Source organism: Boleophthalmus pectinirostris, unplaced genomic scaffold, assembly GCF_026225935.1.
Source record: "Boleophthalmus pectinirostris isolate CB_2022bp ecotype Guang Dong unplaced genomic scaffold, ASM2622593v1 HiC_scaffold_11, whole genome shotgun sequence".
Taxonomy (NCBI): domain Eukaryota; kingdom Metazoa; phylum Chordata; class Actinopteri; order Gobiiformes; family Gobiidae; genus Boleophthalmus; species Boleophthalmus pectinirostris.
Genome location: NW_026570994.1, coordinates 15,591,307 through 15,614,043, shown reverse-complemented (window position 1 = coordinate 15,614,043; position 22,737 = coordinate 15,591,307). Strand labels below are relative to the sequence as shown.

General features: G+C 40.3%; 1 protein-coding gene across 1 annotated transcript in view; it reads left to right on the top strand.

The window, feature by feature from the left end:
- Positions 1–22,737, top strand: part of LOC110153265 (transmembrane protein 163-like) — an 84,533-nt gene that overhangs the window by 25,242 nt on the left and 36,554 nt on the right. Inside the window, 1 exon segment of the mRNA XM_055166950.1 lies at positions 15,384–15,480. Coding sequence (XP_055022925.1) covers positions 15,384–15,480 — 97 coding nt within the window.

The window sequence follows — 22,737 nt, the reverse complement described above, 5'->3', positions numbered from 1 at the left end:
AGAGTCAGCAGAAAAAGGAAAAGGAAAGAAAGATGGTGAGAGAGAGAGGAGAGGGAAGAGGAGAGACAGAAATAGCAAGAGAGAGACAAGTGGGAGAGAAAAAAAAGAGAAAAAGCGCAAGCGAGAAAACGAGACAGAGATGGAAAGAGGGCGCACTCAGGTGGACTCGGGTCAGGTACTTTTGTGCAGCTGCTGAATGGGACCCAAGGCTGTGAGGAAGAACTGAAAGAGAAAAAAAAGAGAGGCAGAGACGGAGAGAGAGACGGAGAGAGTCTGAAAACACCTCAGTGAAGTCTGGAGCTGTTCTCGATGTTAGTTTGAATCGATTTATTTGAGTTTGAATTTACTGTAGGACAAAAACAGAGTTGCTCAGATGGTGTCGGCTTTAAGCTTCAAGTAGAAACAGACGACACTGAAATAAAAAGATCATGATAATTAGGAGCACATATCCAAGTGGCCTGGGTCACATTTGAAAAAAATCGAATTTACGTCATCTGTCTGTGTCACTTCGGGCTGCAGTTTGAATGTAGTCTTAAGGTACGTTCAGGCTGCAGGGCTTAACGCTCAATTTGGATTTTTTTGTGAAATCTGATGTTTTTGCGAGGTCGTTCACATTTCCAATTAAATGTGACTTGTATGTGACTCCAGTGTGAACATTAAACGGCCCAAAAGCGTCCCGCATGTGCACTGGAGACACAACGACGTCAACCGCAGCGAGCGTGCTCTGTGTTTACGGAAGTTGTCCAAACATGGACGCAGCATCGAGCACCTGGAGATTTTAAAGTTCCTCTCGTACCGGAGCCAGAACATGAACAACTTACTTGTTTTAAGGAGGAGATTGAGAAGGAGAAGGACGAGGTTTTTGGTCGTGGTGTTTTGTGGTTCAGTCTGTTGAAAGGAACGTGTGGATGTGGAGACGTAGCCAAGAGTGGTGAGTGGTGATGTGCTTCGCTTCAGTGACATGGAGTTCATTAACAATTTTCGCCGACTTCAGTGCAGAATCGTGACGTTTGTGTCTTGTTGATAAAGTGTAGGTGGATGAATGCGCTTTGGTCGTTCAGATTGAAGTCACATGTCAAAAGATCGGATATGTATCGGTTTTAGGAGCACATATCGAAGTGGCCTGGGTCACATTTGAAAAAATCGGATCTGTGTCGTTCAGACTGTCATTAAAAGATCAGACACAGGAGCATAGGGGACAAAAAAATCGGATTTGGGTCACTTCAGGCTGCAGTGTGAACGTAGCCTAAGTAGGTTTTTGAGGAGATAACAACTTTATAACATGACTTAAAGCTCACAAGAGTCCATTTTATGTAATATAGCTCCTCTAAGTCTAAAATACAGTATGTCTTAAAGTGCCCATCTCATGCAAAATAACTCTTTTGACATTGTATCTTCTGCACATAAACAAGCACAATTTGGGTTTTGGAACATCCATTACACAATAGTTATGAAATCTTACTGATTTCTTGGAGTCACAGACCAGGAACTATGAAAGACCGACTATTGCTCCTCCCCCCGCCCGTCCTGAGAAAGCACAGGCTCCGCCCTCCAAACGTGACGTAGACTCTGAGTGAGCCGCCCTTCCTCCGCCGTCTCAGGGAGGGAGGGGGAGACAGACGTGCGCCCTGATAGTGGTAGGAATAAACTTTTATTCATCTTGGTGATACAGCGCGTTCAGCCGCATGTGTTGGACCCAGAATCGGACGAGGACTTGGAGGAGCACGAAGAGCAAACACCGCGTCGACATCAGCTGAACTTTACTGATTGGTAAAGTATTAATAAACGTTAGTAGATAAACTTATTATATCGTATTCAGTGGCAGGATGGAGGCGGTGGAGCTTTCTGCTACGTTAAATGCGTCATAGGTGTAGCTGCCGCGTCATCGTTGTAGCAGCTTTAGTTCGTCGTCATGTGGGAGGGTGGCAGGAATACGCTGCAATTTGTTAAAAAAAAAAAAGCAGAATCAATCTAAAAATCACTTCATCGACATATACAAGGCCCACACATCACTCTTAGAAGGTAAAAAGCTCTGAAAAGTTGATTTTGCACGAGATGGGCCCTTTAATATTATTCAAGTTGCCCAAATGATGTGTCCAGTCAGTATTCGTCAGGCTCATTTATTTATTTGTCACACCGTTCTTTCTTTAATTGAAATGAGTCCGTTTTTGTTCAGAAGTCAGAGTATGTGTGAATGAATGGACTGTGTTTCAAAAGCGTTTCACAATGAACCTGTGTACGAAGTGAATCACAGCGAGGAGGACATCTTTTATTTACCAAGACTGCTCTATATTTAGCTCCTGACTGTTACTGTGCATTTTTCTCATTTGAATAATACATAAGACACAAGCGTACTGAAGCTACACGCTGTACTTAACGATAATAATCTTATTCTGAAGGCTCATTATAACGCAAATATGACAGGACTTCGTAGGGATGTAACAATAACTGAAATATCATTGTATCGTATCATGAAAAGTCTCACAATAATATATCAAAATTCATTGTTTTGGTGCAGCAATAGCTAAAAAAAACCTGAGTGAACTACATATCCCATGATCCTTTGCTCCATTACAGCGCAGACTACATGAAAAATAATACAAATAATAGTAATAATCATAATTTCTATACATAAGGGCGAGTTGTTGTTAGTTGTAGGGAGTATTATCTGTTACATAAGTTTGAATTGTTGTACAGTTGTAGGGAGTATTATCTGTTACATAAGTTTGAATTGTTGTACAGTTGTAGGGAGTATTATCTGTTACATAAGTTTGAGTTATTGTACAGTTGTAGGGAGTATTATCTGCCACATAAGGGTGAGTTGTTGTACAGTTGTAGGGAGTATTATCTGCCACATAAGGTGAGTTGTTGTACAGTTGTAGGGAGTATTATCTGTTCACATAAGGCTGAGTTGTTGTACAGTTGTAGGGAGTATTATCTGTTACATAAGTTTGAGTTATTGTACAGTTGTAGGGAGTATTATCGGTTACATAAGGCTGAGTTGTTGTACAGTTGTAGGGAGTATTATCTGTTACATAAGGTTTGAATTGTTGTACAGTTGTAGGGAGTATTATCTGTTACATAAGTTTGAGTTATTGTACAGTTGTAGGGAGTATTATCTGGTTACATAAGGCTGAGTTGTTGTACAGTTGTAGGGAGTATTATCTGTCACATAAGGCTGAGTTGTTGTACAGTTGTAGGGAGTATTATCTGTCACATAAGGGTGAGTCGTTGTACAGTTGTAGGGAGTATTATAGTATGAATGAAGTCCTGTATGTCTCACTGTTTGTGCTGAGCTGTATTAAAAGTTTAGGAGTTAAGGTTAGGGTACTTAAAGGTGCATTGTGTAACTTTTCTGGTTATGGAGGGGGCTACTACCTGCCTTTTTCCACTGATACGCTTTGCTTATAAAGTTCCACAGCACGGCATTAAACTTATCTTGCATTTATTCACACGTACATGTTAAAAAAGTTGTGAAAAGTGCTTAATTAGGACGATCTGAATGCATAAAATAAGTGAGGAATAACTTTGCAAACTGTTTAAACTGAGCTAGTTCTGTTTTTCACATTTGTAAGGCAGTAAAAATCAGGTAAAGCGCCTTTAATTATTTTCTAATTTAAATTGATACGGTGTAAAATTGTTAATGCTAACCCCCTATGAGTTATCTCGCTGTGTTCACTCCACACTAATCCCCAGACTGTGTAATATAACAGTGGGGCCCTCTCTGTCTCATTAGTGTTGATTTGCACGTAATCTCACCTTAATATAGCCTCCTCCCCCTGCGAGCGCAATTAAACCCAGTCTGTAAACTTCACCAGGCCACTAGGGGAATCTGGAATGTTCCGCAGTATGACTTTAAACACCTCTGCTTTACACTTATTCAATTACAGTTGGATTTATAGCTCGAAAATACTGAGGAAAAATGCATTCTGACAGATCTGAACTCAGTCTGGTTTGGTCTCCATGAAGATAGAAAGGCTTAAAGACACACTACGGAACATTCCAGACAAAGCAGTAACATCTCCATAGCGACAAGCATCTGACTGACTACCTGAAAAGTTACACAATGCACCGTTAAGCCGTGTTATAATGTTGTTACCATGTCAGAAACAGACCTGGAGTTGTGTTTTGTTTCGTTCACACGTTCTTTTTTTATTAGTCTGTTTACATTTCAAAAGCCTAAAATGCTCTGTTCCACCTTGTGATGTCATGAAGTGGTAGTTTTCAAGGTAACAGCTCCTTTTAGTTCAGTAGAGATTTGGCAATTCCAGCGCTGAAATCATCCAAATGATTCTAGTGAAGGTGTATGTATTTTCTAACTCAATACATCACAGACTAAAGGCCCGTGAAAACGTCCCCCGCCCGAGAGAAGGGGGCACTCGAGCTGGGACTTTCAAGCCAGAGGGACACTCGAGCTGGAATTTGTTATGACACTAAAAGTCTTTATTAAAACACTAAATTTGTCCAAAGTAAAAAAAAAACAACAACAACAACAACACCCATGTTACTCATTAAATCAATGAATATGTATTGCATTATGTTTTCTTTCTCCAAACAAGCAACACAATTGTAGCTTTTTCACAAAATAATTTTGTAAAATATAGCAAAAAAATACTCTTTGTGATATATCGATTCAGCAGCCCACTATATTGATACTGTGTCATCACATTAAACGATACGATATATTGATATTCTGATATTTTTGCACACCCATAATGGCAAGCAGGTAAGGAAATGATTAATATTTCTTCCCAAATCAACAATTACAGATGCTATAGGACATGGGGGAACAAGAAAAGTTTTATTTAAAATACGATTTCATAGTAAACTTCTGGATTATACTGAAAATTACATAATCAAAGCCTGACATTTGGTCTCGCTACATTCACATTTCTAACTCAATACATCACAGACTAAAGGCCGGTGAAAATGTCCCCCCTCTCCCGCCCGAGAAAAGGGGGCACTCGAGCTGGGACTTTCAAGCCAGAGGGACACTCGAGCCAGATTTTGTTATGACACTAGAAGTCTTCATTAAACCACTAAATTTGTCCAAAGTAAAAAAAAAACAAAAACCCAACAATACCCATGTTACTCATTAAATCAATGAATATGTATTGCATTATGTTCCTTTCTCCAAACAAGCAACACAATTACAGCTTTTTCACAAAATAATTTTGTAAAATATTCCAAAAAATACTCTTAAACTACACGACATATCGATATTTCAATATTTTTGCACAACTCTACTCAAAATAAGCGCTCTCGGTTTGACAGAATAACTTAAATATGCAGAGTTTGTGTGTTAAACATGTGTGAATGAAACAAAACACAACTCCAGGTGTGTGTTTGTGACGAGAAAACAACATTAGAACACAGATCAGAACATACGGGCAGGACACAGGACGCAGGACACAATGTACAAGTTCATCCTTAAACAAACAACTTCTCCATGCACGAAACACGAGAAGACGCCGAGAGGTTTTCCGCCTAAACCCGGCAACCCAAACATACGCGGACATGCACTTTACACACACACATGGGTTTCCACGGCAACGGGACTCACACTCCTCTCTCCTCCTCTCTCTCTCTACTGTTTACCAAACCCAAAAAAAGAAAAAAAAAAAAAAAAAAAACAGCCGACGGGGATCGATTCTGCTCTCGTAATTCAGTATCTAAACCTGCTGTGGCTGTGTTTTGTTTTGAAGGTGCGAGAATAAATAAAAAAAATAAATAAATTGGAATGTGGCAGCGGCGATTGGGCGTTGCCACGGTAACAGGGCCCGGCGATGTCATAACAAGATGAATTGTGAAGTTTCTGTTACCGAGAGAGAGACAGAGAGAAAGAGAGAGAGCCGTGAGAGATATTTGATCTTATTTTGGCGGCTGGTGTGTGTGTCTCTGTTGAGGAAGAGCAGGGCGTAACTTTCGCTGCTTGTTGCCGTCGCCTTGGAGATGTTATTGTTTCACAGTATGGCATTAAACGCATCTGTCTAGCTCATTACAGGTGGTCTTACTGATCAAAAACACTCTAAAAAACATGTAATATTACTATAAGTGGGGTCTTCTTTCCACAGATTGGACTTGTAACTTGGTCTGGAGGGATTGTGTCACCATAGAGATCGTTCATTTAAACTCTATACTGCGGGACATTCCAGGCAAAGCTGTAAAATAGCCACGTAGTCAAGCAGGTGGTGGACCTTGCACCAGAAAAGTTACCTAGTGCAGCTTTAATAATGAATTGATGTATATTGTTGAAGTCCATGTAGAGCTGTCACTATAACTTATTAAATTAAACACAATATTGTTACCGAAAAAAATTATAAAATAAAATAATAAATAAATAAATAAGTTAAATAAAAATAAATCTGGAATGTTTCACAGTATGACATTAAACCTTTCTATCTTCATGGAGTCCAAACCAGACCAAGTTACAGGTCATATCTGCGGAAAGGCGACCGCACACACACTCTTCTCTAGGCATTTTTGAGCTGTAAAACCACCTGTAATTGAATAAATCTAAGGTAGAGTTGTTTATTGTCATACTGTGGAACATTTCAGGCACAGCAATAACATCTCAAACAAAAAAAAAAAACATTTGATGGACCCTGCACCAGAAAAGTTACACAGTGCACCTTTAAAACCACTGACACTAAAACCCCAAAGCAGGATCATCCCAGTGAATGTTTTCTGCTGCAACAGTAGTTAATTCTAGTATCACTGAAGGGTCATAGATGCTAATTATTCAACCAACTACAGCTCAAATGTTTTCATAGAGGCTTACACTACAAAAAAAAAAAAAAAAAACTTATAAAAAAGTACATGTGATAATGAAAGAGCCTGAAAAAATATAGTTCTTTGTGTCATATCTTCAGGTTGAGGGCCTGAGTCCATGTACAGTATACAGGCTGTTCTGTTGTGTAAAGGTCAGGCCTGGTTAAATAAAGAGGCCAACTATTGTGAAAAACTTAAACCAACTGATAATTAAAAATAGCTGTGACCAAAAGCTGCTTCGTGGCTATAACAGATTGAGTGAAGAAATAGCTCCTCGTCAAAAACAGACCTGGAGTTGTGTTTTGTTTTATTCACACGTTTGAGTAATCCTTTATTATTAGTCTGTCTACGTGTCCAGAGCTCAAAATGTTCTGTTCTGTGTAGTTTTCAAGTTAACGGCTATTTTTCTTAGCGGGTTTCACTTCGTGGAAACTGTCTGACCTCGCAGCATTAGGATTCATTCCCTCGAGGGTAGGCAGGTACTTTTTTTATTTAACCAGTCGCTGCTATTTGGTTGTGGCATATGTATTGCGTTGCTAACGGGACTAACTGGTATATTAAGCTTTTCCCAAATCCTGTAGGAAGAAGGGCAATAACGTCTTTCCCCTTTCATCAAATATTCTCTTTGTTCCGGCTTTAAATCCTCGATCTCGGGAATTGTTGCACCCCTTTACAAGTAGCTCACCAAAGGATTTCAGAATTATACATTTAGTTCTAAATAACTCAAATTTTATTAATTACCACTGTAATTTTTTGTTTATTTTGATCTTTGTGCCCTAATAAATGGAAAATAGTTTGATGTTTTATTGGCACCTAACTGTAGATCTAAGGCTTGCCCTCTTATATCAAATCAACTTCATCAATCAGCAATCCCCAAAATGAGTAGCTCTCTGGCATTTTCATTTTGTAAAAGTAGCTCACCGGATGCAAAATATTAGAGATTGCTGGTCTAGTGTATTCTGATTCCTGACCTAGTCGCTGGAGAGAAATGAAATTGAGCGGAGGCACTAGGTGGCACAAGCCTGGCTACGCTTTTCTACCTTTAGTTCAGGAAATTCCAGGGCTGAAATGATTCTAGTGAAGGTGTATGGAGTTTAAAAACACAGTGGAGCACTTCTTGTATGGAACAGAGTGTTTTTTGTCTGAAGAACTGCAAGGTTTGTGAGTTAAACATGTGTGAATAAAACAAAACACAACTCCAGGTCTGTTTGTGATGAGGAAACGACATTATATCTGATCATAAAACATCGTAATATAAAGCTTTAAATAAATAAACTGTAAATTCTTAATCTAAAAACACACTGAACTCGTTAACTGAACTAAAACCCGAATAACATCTTTACTATCTGTACACAATGTGCTGTTTAAACCTGGCGGAGGTCCAAATGACAAACACGAGGAGGGGGGGGGGGCTCAGCTGGGACAGACTGAACCCCCTCCTTATATGGGCGTGTGTCCTGCTGCGGACTTCCTGGAGAGAGCTGCCCTGTGTTGCCGTGGTAACCTCATCCGCTCGAATTCCCAGGAGACGGGGGGGATCAGACGGATATGCGAGCGTGCGCGGGATTATACAGGAGGGATGAGGGCACATTTGAGCACGAGTTACAACGCGGAATTCACTTTGAGTTACTGCGATTTTGACAGTTTTAATACAGTTTTATCGCAGTTTTGTTTAACTATGATCTATGAATAAGTTTGGATATTAACATTTCATAACCAGACTTTATCACAATTTTATTTTACGTTATGATATTGTTTTGTTCTGCTTACTTTTCATGTTTAGTATCATTTTATCATTATATTTTTGCTATATTTTGACTTAAAGATGCACTGTGTAACTTTTCTGGTGGAGTGTACGCTATCTGCTTGTCTCCATGGTGATGTTTTCTCTTTCCACAGTGTGTATTATTGCATTTATTCAATTACTCGTGCTTTCATTTGCAAAAATACCGCAAAAACATGCATTATTATTATTATTGTGAGTGGGTCCACTTCTTCACAGATCTGACCTGTAACTTGGCCTGGTGATGTGGGCTGCTTGTTTCCATGGAGATAGTTAAATTAAATGCCATACTGTAAAACATTTCAGGAAAAAAAATACATGGATCCTCTACCGGAAAAGTTACACAGTGCACGTTTAATATAATTTGAAGAAAAAAAACAAAACAAAAAAACTATATGTATATCCATTTAAAGCTACACTGTGTAACTTTTCTGGTGGTATGTTCCTCTCTTGCTTGTCTCTATGACGATGGAATATTCTACAGTGTAATGTTAAACCTAACTGGGACAAGGAGGTGACAGTAACAGGCCAAGGTCAGATCTCCGGAGAGGCGATCCTGCTCGCACTAAGACGATTTTCCACGAGCTTTTCAGCAATAAAAATGAATAATTATAAAAGTTATGAGTTCAAAGAATCTATTTTAGGCTATTTTCTGATCTGTTATAATGTTGTTTCCTCATCACAAACAGACCTGGAGTTGTGTTTTGTTTAAGTTCAGCCCTGGAACTGCCAATATCTACTTGAAAACTACCACATGATCCACAATAAAAACAAATAAAAACACAATTACAAATAAAAATGCAGAATGGTTGTGTCCACAAATAATTCATTCATTCATCACACTTGGCTAAAAATCACAATAAACATTAAATATATTAAAAAAACAAGTGAATTCCACACTGTGAACTTTACTCAAACATGTGTGAATGAAACAAAACACAACTCCAGGTTTGTTCTGAATCTGTGTGTCATTCATTTGTTTTTCAAAATAAAACCAAAAATAAGAAAACGAAAAAACTAAAAACTATTTTTCCATTATTTGTCTCCAAAACCAAAATGACATTTCCGTGACTTAAACTGCGATGCCGGACTTTTACACTGCATACAGACCAAACCAGGACTGAACCAGGACTAAAACAGGCCTAAAACAGAACTAAACCAGGACTAAAACAGGACTGAACCAGGACTGAACCAGGACTGAACCAGGACTGAACCAGGACTGAACCAGGACTGAACCAGGACTGAACCAGGATGCCTGCATACACTGTTAGGTGATCAGGACTGAGACCAGGACCAGACCAGTACTGAGACCAGGACTGAGGCTGGGACCAGAGCAGGGCTGAGACTGGGATTGAGACCAGGACTGAGACCAGACTGGGACCAGACCGGGATGGAGACCAGGACAAGACCGGGACTGAGACCAAGATCAGACCAGGACTGAGACCAGGACCAGACCGAGACTGAGACCAGGACTGAGACTGGGACCAGAGCAGGGCTTAAACTGGGATTGAGACCAGGACTGATACCAGACTGGGACCAGACCGGGACGGAGACCAGGACAAGACTGGGACTGAGACCAGGATCAGACTAGGACTGAGACCAGGACTGAGGCTGGGACCAGACCAGGACTGAGACCGGGACCAGACCTGGACTGAGACCGGGACCAGACCTGGACTGAGACTGAGATAGAACGGGACTGAGACCAGGACTGAGGCCAGGACCAGACTGGGACTAGACCAGGACCAGACCGGGACTGAGACCGGGACCAGACCAGGACTGAGACCGGGACTGAGACCAGGACTGAGACCAGGACTGAGGCTGGGACCAGACCAGGACTGAGACCGGACCAGACCTGGACTGAGACCGGGACCAGACCTGGACTGAGACTGAGATAGAACGGGACTGAGACCAGGACTGAGGCCAGGACCAGACTGGGACTAGACCAGGACCAGACCGGGACTGAGACCGGGACTGAGACCAGGACTGAGACCAGGACTGAGACCGGGACTGAGACCAGGACTGAGACCAGGACCAGACCTGGACTGAGACCGGGATAGACCGGGACTGAGACCAGGACTGAGGCCAGGACCAGACCGGGACCAGTCCAGGACCAGACCAGGGCTGAGACCAGTTTAGTCCTTGTTCAGTTCTGGTTTAGTCCTGGTTCAGTCCTGGTTTAGTCTGTATGTGGCGCAAAAGTCTGGCATTTATGTTATCTGTTGTTTTTTTCATTTTCTTCCTTTTGGTTTTATTTTGAAAAATGAATGAATGAATGACACACGGATTGTCGTGCTTCAAAATGTTCTATGATGACAGGTCTATGAGGAGCTAAATTAGATTTGTTTTGAATAAAGATTGTATTTTTCTTCTTCGCGGAGGAGATTCAATTACCAAAACAATTTCAGCGTTTTCGATTTAATAACTACGCCAACTCAAATTTCCGTTTCTCTTCGAGTCCGATATATATATGTGGTCTCTCAGAAAATGCTAATATCTTGAAACTCGTCCACACCGCGACGTCCTCTCTCTGTGTGTGGGAGTTAGTTAAAGCAGACAGGTTTTGAAGCGTGACCCTGGACTCGCGCGACGCTGTTTATGGTCCCTCCGAGGGGTGTAATTGGGGACAGGTGTTTGGAGGACATCTGTCGAGGTTACACGGGACGGGACAGGTGCGGCTGCCCCCCTCCTCCTTTTCCCCCCATCAGCTAATCTAATCAAAGGAAAGTGCCGCTATTATCACAGGGGGAGAGGGAGAGTGTGGGTACAGGAATTAAAGGGACAAAACTGACTCTTATGAGCTTTAAGCCGTGTTATAATGCTGTTACCTCATCGAAAACAGACCTGGACTTGTGTTTTGTTTCATTTACATGCTTGAGTAACCCTGTATTATTAGTCTGTCTACATTTATAAAGCTCAAAATGCTCTGTTCCACCTTGTGATGTAATTAAATGTTCATACAGGAAGTGCTCCAAGTCCATACACCTTCACTAGAATCATTTAAATCATTTCAGTCCTTGCCAAAATCTACTGAACTGAAGGTAAAATGTAGTGTTGTAATCGAGACCGAGACCTGTCCGAGACCACAGGATCCCGAGACCAGGACTAGACCAAGACCTCTGAGAGTCGAGACCGAGACAAGACCGAGACTTTTAAAGGTCGAAATCGAGAGCACGGCCCATCGAGACCAAATAAAGACCATTTTCAACATTTATTTGTATTTTACAGTTATTTTGGCACATTTATATATATTTTTTTGATAAATCTATCTCAGTTTTATCTGATTATTGTTCATTTAGGCATAAAATAAGACAAGCAAACTGTACTGTACTTTTTTGGACCCTCACCCACAGTTTGAGAACCTCTTCTTTAAGACTAGTGTTGTAGAAAAAAATTATATATCTATTGATGATAAATAATTAATCCATTTATGAAGCCCGATGAGTTTTTGGAATACGGACCGAGGTTTATTCTTGTTACAGCAGATATGGACAGGGACTAGACCTGCCCTGGACAGAACCCAACAGCCTCTTCACCAGCAGCATGTCTCTGCCACATCCTGCACACACGAGCCACACTCGCACTTTACACAAAACTGAACAAGTGAAGACAGTGGGAAGGATTTTAAACCTGTTTTTTTCAAGTTTCTAACTGGAGTTACATACTCTTACTGGTTTTGCAGTGGGATTTAGTCTCTGCACATTTACCAAACGCACGTCGTGACAAATACAGATGCATTTGTGCGGGTTTATTAGGCAAACTTCAACCATATTTCACGGTAAGAAGTTTATTTCCAACAGCAGCAGCCGTATTGAAATATAATTGCACTCGACAAGGGTCAGACATCAAGTCAGAGACAAGACCGAGACCAAGCGCCTTCAAGACCGAGACAAGACCGAGTCCAAACGTCTTCAAGACTGAGACAAGGCCAAGTCCAAATGAATTCAAGACCGAAACAAGACCGAGTCTACGCACCTTCAAGTCAGAGACAAGACTGAGTCCAAACACCTTCAAGACCGAGACAAGACCAAGTCCAAACGCCTTCAAGACCTAGACAAGATCGAGTCCAAGCGCCTTTAAGACCGAGACAAGACCAAGTCCAAACGCCTTCAAGACTGAGACAAGGCCAAGTCCAAATGAATTCAAGACCGAAACAAGACCGAGTCTACGCACCTTCAAGTCAGAGAAAAGACCGAGTCCAAGCTCCTTCAAGTCAGAGACAAGACTGAGTCCAAACACCTTCAAGACCGAGACAAGACCGAGTCCAAACGTCTTCAAGACTGAGACAAGGCCAAGTCCAAGCTCCTTCAAGTCAGAGACAAGACCGAGTCCAAGCTCCTTCAAGTCAGAGACAAGACTGAGTCCAAACACCTTCAAGACCGAGACAAGACCGAGTCCAAACGTCCTTCAAGACCTAGACAAGACCGAGTCCAAGCTCCTTCAAGTCAGAGAAAGACCGAGTCCAAGCTCCTTCAAGTCAGAGACAAGACTGAGTCCAAACACCTTCAAGACCGAGACAAGACCGAGTCCAAACGTCTTCAAGACTAGACAAGATCGAGTCCAAGCTCCTTCAAGTCAGAGACAAGACCAAGTCCAAACACCTTCAAGACCGAGACAAGACCAAGTCCAAGCTCCTTTAAGACTGAGACAAGATCGAGTCCAAACGTGGTTGAGTCCGAGACGAGACCAAGACCGTAAAAATTCGGTCTTGGGTACTACAACACTAGTAAAATGTAGTTGCTAACTTGAAAACTATACCGCTTCATGACATCACAAGGTGGAACAGAGCATTTTGAGCTTTGGAGGTGTATGAATGAAACAAAACACAACTCCAGGTTTGTTTTTAAGGAGGTGACAGCATTATAACACGGCTTAAAGCTCACAAGGTTAAAAAAAAAAATCATCAAATAAACGTACAGATGGTTGTTAACACTTCATAGATATTTTCTTTGACGTGTAGATTCAGCAGCTTTTTGCAGAGCCATTTTGTAAACTGCAGCCATCTGTAGTTTATTCTTTTTTTTTTTCTAATACTTTAAAAATAGTTGGATAATTCTCTGGCTCCTGAGCTACAGTATGTTTTTGTATGTAATAGTGAAATATAATTGAAATAAAACATTCTTCAAGTTTGTCACACAGTACCAAGAAGTTCTAGTGTAAAAAGAGGCTTTATTGAGACAGTCAGTTTGATTTGTTGGTGGTTGTCGGAACTAATTCTAGATATAAATTAGCGCCTCAAGTCTTTTCATGTTAAAACAATGAGCTTTTGTGCAGACCAGTACAAGCCTGAGGAGAATCAATAACACTGAGCAACACATGAGAAAGTGGAGATAAGATATAAAGAAACTGGTGATAATTATGGGTACAGTGAAACATTTTAAACGCTCCATGTTACGCCGTTTTCTGATCTGTGTAATAATGTTGTTTCTTCATCGCAAACAGACCTGGAGTTGGGTTTTGTTTCATTCTCACATGTTTAATTAACACACAAATCCCGCATATTTAGGCTGAGTTCTTCTCTCAGACTGAAAACACTGTTCCACCTTCGCTCAATTTCATTTCTCTCCAGCGACTAGGTCAGGAATCAGAATACACTAGACGGAAGTTGTAGACCGCGCATCGGCCAATCAGAGAAGAGCTGTGAAGCCATGACGTCAAACTCAAGCGTCTGTCTGGGTCACTTTTGTGGTACGGCACAACAGTAAACAAAGCGGTCGCGATGGATGTAAACGAAGACAGACATTCTGTGTTGGCAACGATTCCCGAGATCGAGGATTTAAAGCCAGAACAAAGAGAAAGTTTGTTGAATTTTACCAAGGGAAAAAGATGTTATTGCCCTTCTTTTTTTTTTTTTTTGGAGCGTTACATATGTTATGACCAAATAGCAGCGATTGGTCAAATAAAAAAATCACCCACCTTCTATCAAGCGAACGAATCCTAATGCTGGCAGGTCAGACGGTTTCCATGAAGTGAAACCGGCTGATGAATCAGACTAGCGACAGATTAATATACAGGGGTTACTGAAACATGTGAGTAAAACTTGTCACAACACAACTTCAACTCAGATTTTACTACTACTACTACTACTACTATTACTGTGTTAGGGTTACAATCACACAGTTACTCTTACTTGACTTCTACTTTCCCCATTTAACCATTTTACTTTTATTATTTTTTTGGATTACTACTTTTTAAGGGTGTAAGTGTCACGATACGATATTCGTCACGGTATGAACCTCACGGCACGATATTTATTACGATATTGTGCGGAGGCTTAATAGCTAAAACTGTTAATATGCTTCTTTTTCCTCTTAAAATGCCGTGACAAGACTTAACCCAAAGAACTAAGACTTTGAAGTGCTTAGAACTGTTATTTCTTCATGTAGTCTGCACTGAAATGGAGCAAAGGATCATGGTCTATGTCTTTTTTTAGCTATTGCTGCACCATAACTCTTAATTTACGCAAAGACACTTATAATTCGATACATTGTGATGGTCCACGATATTATTGTGAGAACTTTGACAATACGATATCATGATATTTCGGTTATTGTTACATACCTACTACTTTGCACTTCTACTTAAAGGTTCACTATGTAATCTTTCTGGTACGGGGTCTGCAAACTGCTTGTCTCCATGGTGATGTTATTGCTTTGCCTAGAATGTTTGTGTTACAGCTTTAAAGTCACCCATCTGTGGAGACAAGTCTGGTTAAAAGTCGCATCTGTGGAGAGGAGAGGCAAGCGCGCTCACAGAAAGAGTGTTGAAAAAAACGCTGAAAGATGCATGATTTTTAATGTTTTAATGTGTATTTTACCTGTGTCCTCCTCAGAGCGTGCTGTGTCCTCGGTGTGGTCTTCATCCTCTCCTCCCTGTGCATTATGGGTAAGGCCATCCACGACCTGGCCACCAAACTGCTGCCTGAAGTGGTAAGAAAACACAACACAGTAAATCAATATAACACAATATATTATGAGTCACATGTGTTTATGTTGTGATCTTGGGTCGATATTGGAACTAAACATGGAATTAAGCCTGGACTTCCCCAGATCTAAACCAGGACTAGAACAAGACCTAAACAAGTCTAAACCAGAACTAAACCAGGACTAGAACAAGACCTAAACAAGTCTAAACCAGAACTAAACCAGGACTAGAACAAGACCTAAACAAGTCTAAACCAGAACTAAACCAGGACTAGAACAAGACCTAAACAAGTCTAAACCAGAACTAAACCAGGACTAGAACAAGACCTAAACAAGTCTAAACCAGAGCTAAACCAGGACTAGAACAGAACCAAACCAAGTCTAAACCAGGACTAGAACAGGACCAAACCAAGTCTAAACCAGGACTAGAACAGAACCAAACCAAGTCTAAACCAGGACTAGAACAGGACCATACCAAGTCCAGAACAGGGCTGAACAGGGCTAAACCAGGACTTGAACAAGACCAAACCAAGTCTACATCAGGGCTAAACCAGGACTAGAACTGGAGCAAACCAAGTCTACATCAGGACTAAACCAGGACTAGAACAGGACCATACCAAGTCCGGATCAGGGCTAAACCAGGAATTGAACAAGACCAAATCGGGTCTACAGCAGGACTAAACCAGGTCTAGAACAGGACCAAACCAAGTCTAAACCAGAACTAAACCAGGTCTAGAACTGGAGCAAACCAAGTCTAAACCAGAACTAAACCAGGTCTAGAACTGGAGCAAACCAAGTCTAAACCAGAACTAAACCAGGTCTAGAACTGGAGCAAACCAAGTCTACACCAGGACTAAACCAGGACTAGAACAAGACCTAAACAAGTCTAAACCAGGACTAAAACAGGACCATACTAAGTCTACATCAGGTCTAGAACAGGACCAAACCAAGTCTAAAGCAGGACTAGAACAGGACCATAGATCAGGGTTAAACCAGGAATTGAACAAGACCAAACCAAATCTAAACCAGAACTAAACCAGGTCTAGAACTGGAGCAAACCAAGTCTAAATCAGGACTAGAACAGGACCAAACCAAGTCTAAATTAGGACTAAACCAGGACTAGAACAGGACCAAACCAAGTCTACATCAGGACTAAACCAGGATCAGTGTAAGAGTCTGTTTTGAGAGGTAAATGCTGATAACAATTATTCAATTACTGGTTGATAATTTCAGCTCAAAGTCATGATTTTTCCAGTTAGAGTCGACTATCAGAGCTTGACATCGCAAAAAGTAATACATAGGACAGTTAATATAATAATCTGGAATTTAATCTAGTTAGACATATCCGTTGAGCCAATATTACACTATTTTCTGGTCTATTTTATAACGTTGTTTCCTCATGTAAACATTTATTTATTCCATTTACTTCACTTAACCTAATCTTTGTGATAAAAGCTTGTTCCGCAGTGTAAGAGTCTTTGAGTGGTGAAGGCTGATAACCATTATTCCATTACTGGTTGATAATTTCAAGAGTCAAAGTCACGATTTTTGCTAATTAGCCTTTGCAGTTTTATATTACATTATCAGAGCTCGCCTTGAAGTGAGTTTGTGAAGATGTGCATTTTATTTACAATGGTGGAACGTAGCAAAGTAAAAGTAGTGAAGTACTGTACACATATGTTTTAGGTATCTGTATTTTACTTAAGTAGATTTTTAAGTGAATGCTTTTTACTTTTACTCCACTACATTTTTGGACAGGACTGAAAAGTAGGGTAACGATATCCAAGACTCACGATACGATATCATCACAGTATGAACCTCACGGTACGATATTTATTGCGATATTGTGGGAATGCTTACGATACGGTGGGGATGTAACAATATCCAAATCTCTTACGATATTTTCACGATATACATCTCTCGGTACAATATTTATTGTGACATTTTGTGGAGGCTAACAAAACTGTTAATATGCTACTTTTTCCTCTTAAAATTCTTTGACAAGACTCAATCCAAAGAACTAAGACTTTAAAGTGCTTAGAACTGTTATTTCTTCTTCTAATCTGCACTGAAATGGAGCAAAGGATCATGGTCTATGTAGTTTCCTCTGTTTTTTTTGTTTTTTTTAGCTATTGCTGCACCATAACTCTTAATTTAAGCAAAGAAACTTGTGATTCGATATGTTGTTATGGTCCACGATATTATTGTGAGAACTTTGACAATACGATATCACAATATTTTGATTATTGTTACATCCCTACTAAAAAGTGAAAAGGCTGAGGGGTTCATTTTTTAACACAATCAAAAATATACAAGTAAAAACTACTAGAAAAGAAAAAATAAATCAATTCATTTGTTTTTGTTGAATAAAATTCAGCACAAATCTGAATCAAAGTCACTACGTTTTAAGCTTTATTAAATCTCAGAATCTGTACAAAATTCTTTTTTACGTTTACTCTTTAATTACATTTTGAAACAGGTACTTGAAAACTTTTACTTAAAGATGCACTGCGTAACATTTCTAGTGGAGGGTCCGCCACCTGCTTGTCTCCAAATGTTGTTGCTTTGTCTAGAATTTTCCACAGTGTATTAAAAAATTAAAACTATCACAGAAGATCAGCAGGTTACAGGCTACATTACAGGTCAGATCTGTGGAGAGTCGCTTCTATTTACTGAAGGAATTATTGTATTTTTGAGCAACAGAAAAACCCGTAATGAATATTTTTTTCATGTGATTCTTTTACTTTTAGTTGAGTATTTTCTTTGCTCTGGTATCTATACTTTTACTTAACAAAAGTAATAAAAGTACCTAAGCATACATGTTAGGTATCTGTACTTAAGTAGATTTTTAAGTGGATACTTTTTACTTTTACTTCACTACATTTTTGAACAGGACTGAAAAGTGAAAAGGCTGACGGGTTTATTTTTTAACACAAACAAAAATATCTGAGTAAAAACAGCTAGAAAAACAAAAAAAATTATTCATTTGTTTCTGTTGAGCAAAAATCAGCACAAATCTTTATCAAATTCATTACATTTGAAGCTTTATGAGACGTCAAAATCTGTACAAAATACTTTTAATTTTACTCTTTAATTACATTTTGATACTTTTACTTAAAAGGTGCACTGTGTAACATTCCCTTCACCAGAAAAGTTGCGCAGTGCACCTTTAAGTAGATTTTTTCATTGAGATTTTTTTCATTCTTTTACTTTTAGTTGAGTTTTTTTTTTCCTCTATTATCTGTACTTTTACAAAACTGAGTACTTCTTCCACCACTGTTTATTTATTGCTAAAAATATTCCCTGTACGTCTTATTTCCTGTTCTATATTATTATTTTGCGTTGGCCCAAACAACTGTGTAAAATCAGTTTGCGCGTTGCCGTAGTAACTGAGTAAATCCGTCCCATTTTAAGCCCAAAAAAAAAAAAAATTGTCTGAATCCGATTTTTTTTTTCTGGAATTCCATAATCTTGGTCCATTAATATCTAAATCTGACTACATCTGTAACTTGTCCCTGCCAATACCAAGGATTTTCAAACAAGCTCCGTGTTATTTTAGATCTAAAAATATCAAACAGAAATCTGGGGGACGATTTCAGACGCCAAAATGAACATGGACACAGACTGTATGTTATTCTTGTCTTATTTTGAGCCCTGGTTTAGTTCTGGTTCAGCGCTGGTCTAATCTTGGTTTAGTCCTGGTTTAGTCTTGGTTTAGTCCTGGTTTAGTCTTGGTTTAATGCTCCTGTTTTAGAGTTTGTTTTGTCTTGGTTTAATCCTAGTCTAGTCCTGATTTGTCTTGGTTGTTTTTAATGCTTAGACCTGCTTTAGTCTTGTTCTAGACCTGGTTTAATCCTAGTTTAGTCTAGTTCTAGTTAAGATCTGCACTAGTCCTATTTTAGATTTAGTCTTGGTTTACTTCTACGAGCCTCTTTAATCCTGTTTTTGACTTGTTTTAATCTTGGTTTAGTCCTAGTTTAGTCCGGTTCAGCCTCGGTTTAGTCCTGGTTTAATGCTGTAATTTTTTTTTTTCTGTATTAATCCTCATCCTGCAGTCTTGGTTGCTCTAGTTCTATTTTAGACCTTATTTAGTCCTGGTTTAATCCTGTTTTAGTCTTGTTTAGTCCTGATTTTGTCTTAATTCAGTCTTGGTTTACTTCTAAGCCTTTGCTTTAGACTTGATTTAGTCCTGGTTTAGTTCTAGTTAAGATTGGTGCTTGTACTGCTTTAGTCCTGATTTACACTTGGTTTACTTTTAAGACCATTTTTAGTCCTGGTTTAGTTTTCGGTGGGAGCTGCTTTTGTCCTATTTCTGTCCTATTTTAGTTTTGGTTTATTTCTTAGATCCCTTTTAGTCCTGGTTTAGTCCTAGTTTAGACCTGCTTTAGTCCTGGTTTGGTTTTGGTTTGTAATTCTGGCTACTCTTGATTTGTCCTGGTTGTTTTTTATGCTTAAACCAGTCTTAGTCCTGGTTTAGTCTTGTTTAGTCCTGATTCAGTCTTGATTCGGTCTTGATTTACATCTAAACCTTTGCTATGCCTGATTTAGTCCTAGTTTAGTCCTGGATTAGTTCTAGTTAAGATGTTTTAGTCCTGTTTTAGTCCTGATTTACGCTTGGTTTACTTTTAAGAACCATTTTAATCCTGGTTTAGTCCTGGTTTAGTTCTAGTTAAGATTTGCACTAGTCCTGTTTTAGTCCTCACTGGGAGCTGCTTATGTCCTATTTTAATTTTTGTTTACTTCTTAGATCCCTTTTAATCCTGGTTTAGTCCTAGTTTAGTCCTGGTTTAGTCCTGTTTTAGTTTCCATTGGGAGCTGCTTTTGTCCTATTTTGGTCTTATTTTAGTTTTGGTTTACTTCTTAGACCTCTTTTAGTCTTGTTTTAGTCCAGTTTTAGTCCTGGTTTATCTCTCATCCTGGTCACACACACAGACACAGATGATTGACAGTATAATTCCTCTTTTTTGTGGTATTATTTCCGCGCTGGCTCCAGATCAGATCCGTGTTATGCGGTGGGTGAGGCGGGCGGTTGCTATGGGCGCTCCAGTATTTTGGACTGAACAGATGGGAGACGTCATAGCCTTCAGCCAGGCCCAATTACCACCAAGACTGTGATTTGAGTCCACAATTAATTATACGCTAAAGATCCTCACGGCCAACAGCGCGCAGAGGGGAAAAAAAGACGAAGAATAGGGCTTTTTTTGGCCGGCTACTTTCATAATAGCATTGTAATAAAGTTGAGTTCATGAAGTTATAATTTAAGATGGAGGGCGAGAATTCTACGAGTTTTTGAAAGAAATATTTAAACACTATTAAACACTTCTTGCATTAAGACACAGGGCAGTAGACGAGGGGACAAAAGGGTCTGTAGTCTTGGGCCCCAGGGTTTTAAGGTTCCCATAATTGGACTCTCTTCTTATTTATTAATATTAGAGCAGGGCCCATGTGTTCCTTTTTACCCCGGGCCCCCAAATTTCTGTCAACGGGCCTGATTGATAACATATAACATATTTTGGTACGTGGGTCAATCCCCCGTGCCTGATGTCGCAAAAAAAAAAAAAAAAAAAAGTTTGGTGACGATTCGAGGTCAATTGAAAGGTCAGGCCATTATAAAGGATCAGCACTTTTGGCAATTTCTGAACAATCTGCGGGCTAAAATAATCCGTGTATCATTCGTTCATTCGTTTTTCAATATAAAACCAAAAATAAGAAAACGAAAAAACAACAGTTTTCTTCGTTATTTGTCTCCAAAACCAAAATGAAAAAACAGATAACGATTAGTTTTTTCAGTTTTCGATTTTGTGTTTAAATGAAGAATGGAAAAAACGGATAACGGCCGTTTCCCGTTTACGTGACTTCCGTGACTGCGATGCCGAACTTTTGCACCGCATACGGACTGAACCGGGACTGATCCAGGTCCGAGACCAGACCGAGACCAGAGCGGGACTGAGACCGGGACCAGACCGGGACCAGACCGGGACCAGACCGGGACCAGACCGGACTGAGACCGGGACCAGACCGGGACAGAGCGGGACTGAGACCGGGACAGAGCGGGACTGAGACCGGACCAGACCGGGACCAGACGGGACTGAGACCGGGACCAGAGCGGGATTGAGACCGGGACCAGACCGGACTCCGAGCCTCCACGGGGTCCGAGCCTCAGCTTCGAGCTCCGGCCCTGCCGTGGGCTCTGAGCCTCCGGTCTGGTCCCGGTCTGGTCCTGGTCTTGTCTCGATCTCGGTCTCAGGCCCGCTCTGGTCTCGGTCTCAGTCCCGCTCTGGTCCCGGTCTGGTCCCAGTCTCACCGCATACGGACTGAATCAGGACGGATCCAGGTCCGAGACCAGACCGAGCTGCTCTGGTCCTCCGCGCTCAAGAACCGCGGCTGATTCCGAGGTGGTGCAAAGCCTCCGACTGACGCTTTCACCCCAACGAAAACGAACCGAACTAAGAGCTTTTGGTTCAGATGGACCAGGTCCGGGACCAGACCGGGACCAGAGCGCTACTGAGACTCAGTCCCGCTCTGGTCCCGGTCTGGTCCCGGTCTGGTCCGGTCTCAGTCCCGCTCTGGTCCCGCTCTGGTCCCGGTCTCAGTCCCGCTCTGGTCTCGGTCTGGTCTCGGACCTGGATCAGTCCTAGTTCAGTCCGTATGCGGTGCAAAAGTTCGGCATCGCAGTCACGGAAGTCACGTAAACGGGAAACGGCCGTTATCCGTTTTTTCCATTCTTCATTTAAACACAAAATCGAAAACTGAAAAAAACGAATCGTTATCCATTTTTTCATTTTGGTTTTGGAGACAAATAACGAAGAAAACTGTTGTTTTTTCGTTTTCTTATTTTTGGTTTTATATTGAAAAACGAATGAACGAATGATACACGGATTTAAAATATTCACCCAATCATCACACAAGTTGGCACACACATAACCGGGGTACACTGGATGTTACAGGTTGAAACCGGTCAAGGAAACCAAGGTCAAATATGCGTTTTAACTCCGCAGAGATGGAGCTAGAACAAAGGGAGTGTCTCAAACTCTCAGAAAAATGATTATCTATTCATAATTCTATGCATTTGTATAGTGAAATATTATTAGTTTTCAAGATAATCACTAATTATAACAGTTCTTTTCTCTTTCAGTGTTTGCCGTTAAAATTCTAATTGGAATGAAAATAATTTACATTTCTTGTTTTTCTGGTGATACACAAGACACTGATCTACAGTCACACAACTAACATATACACAACTCATGAAAAGTAACATTTGTG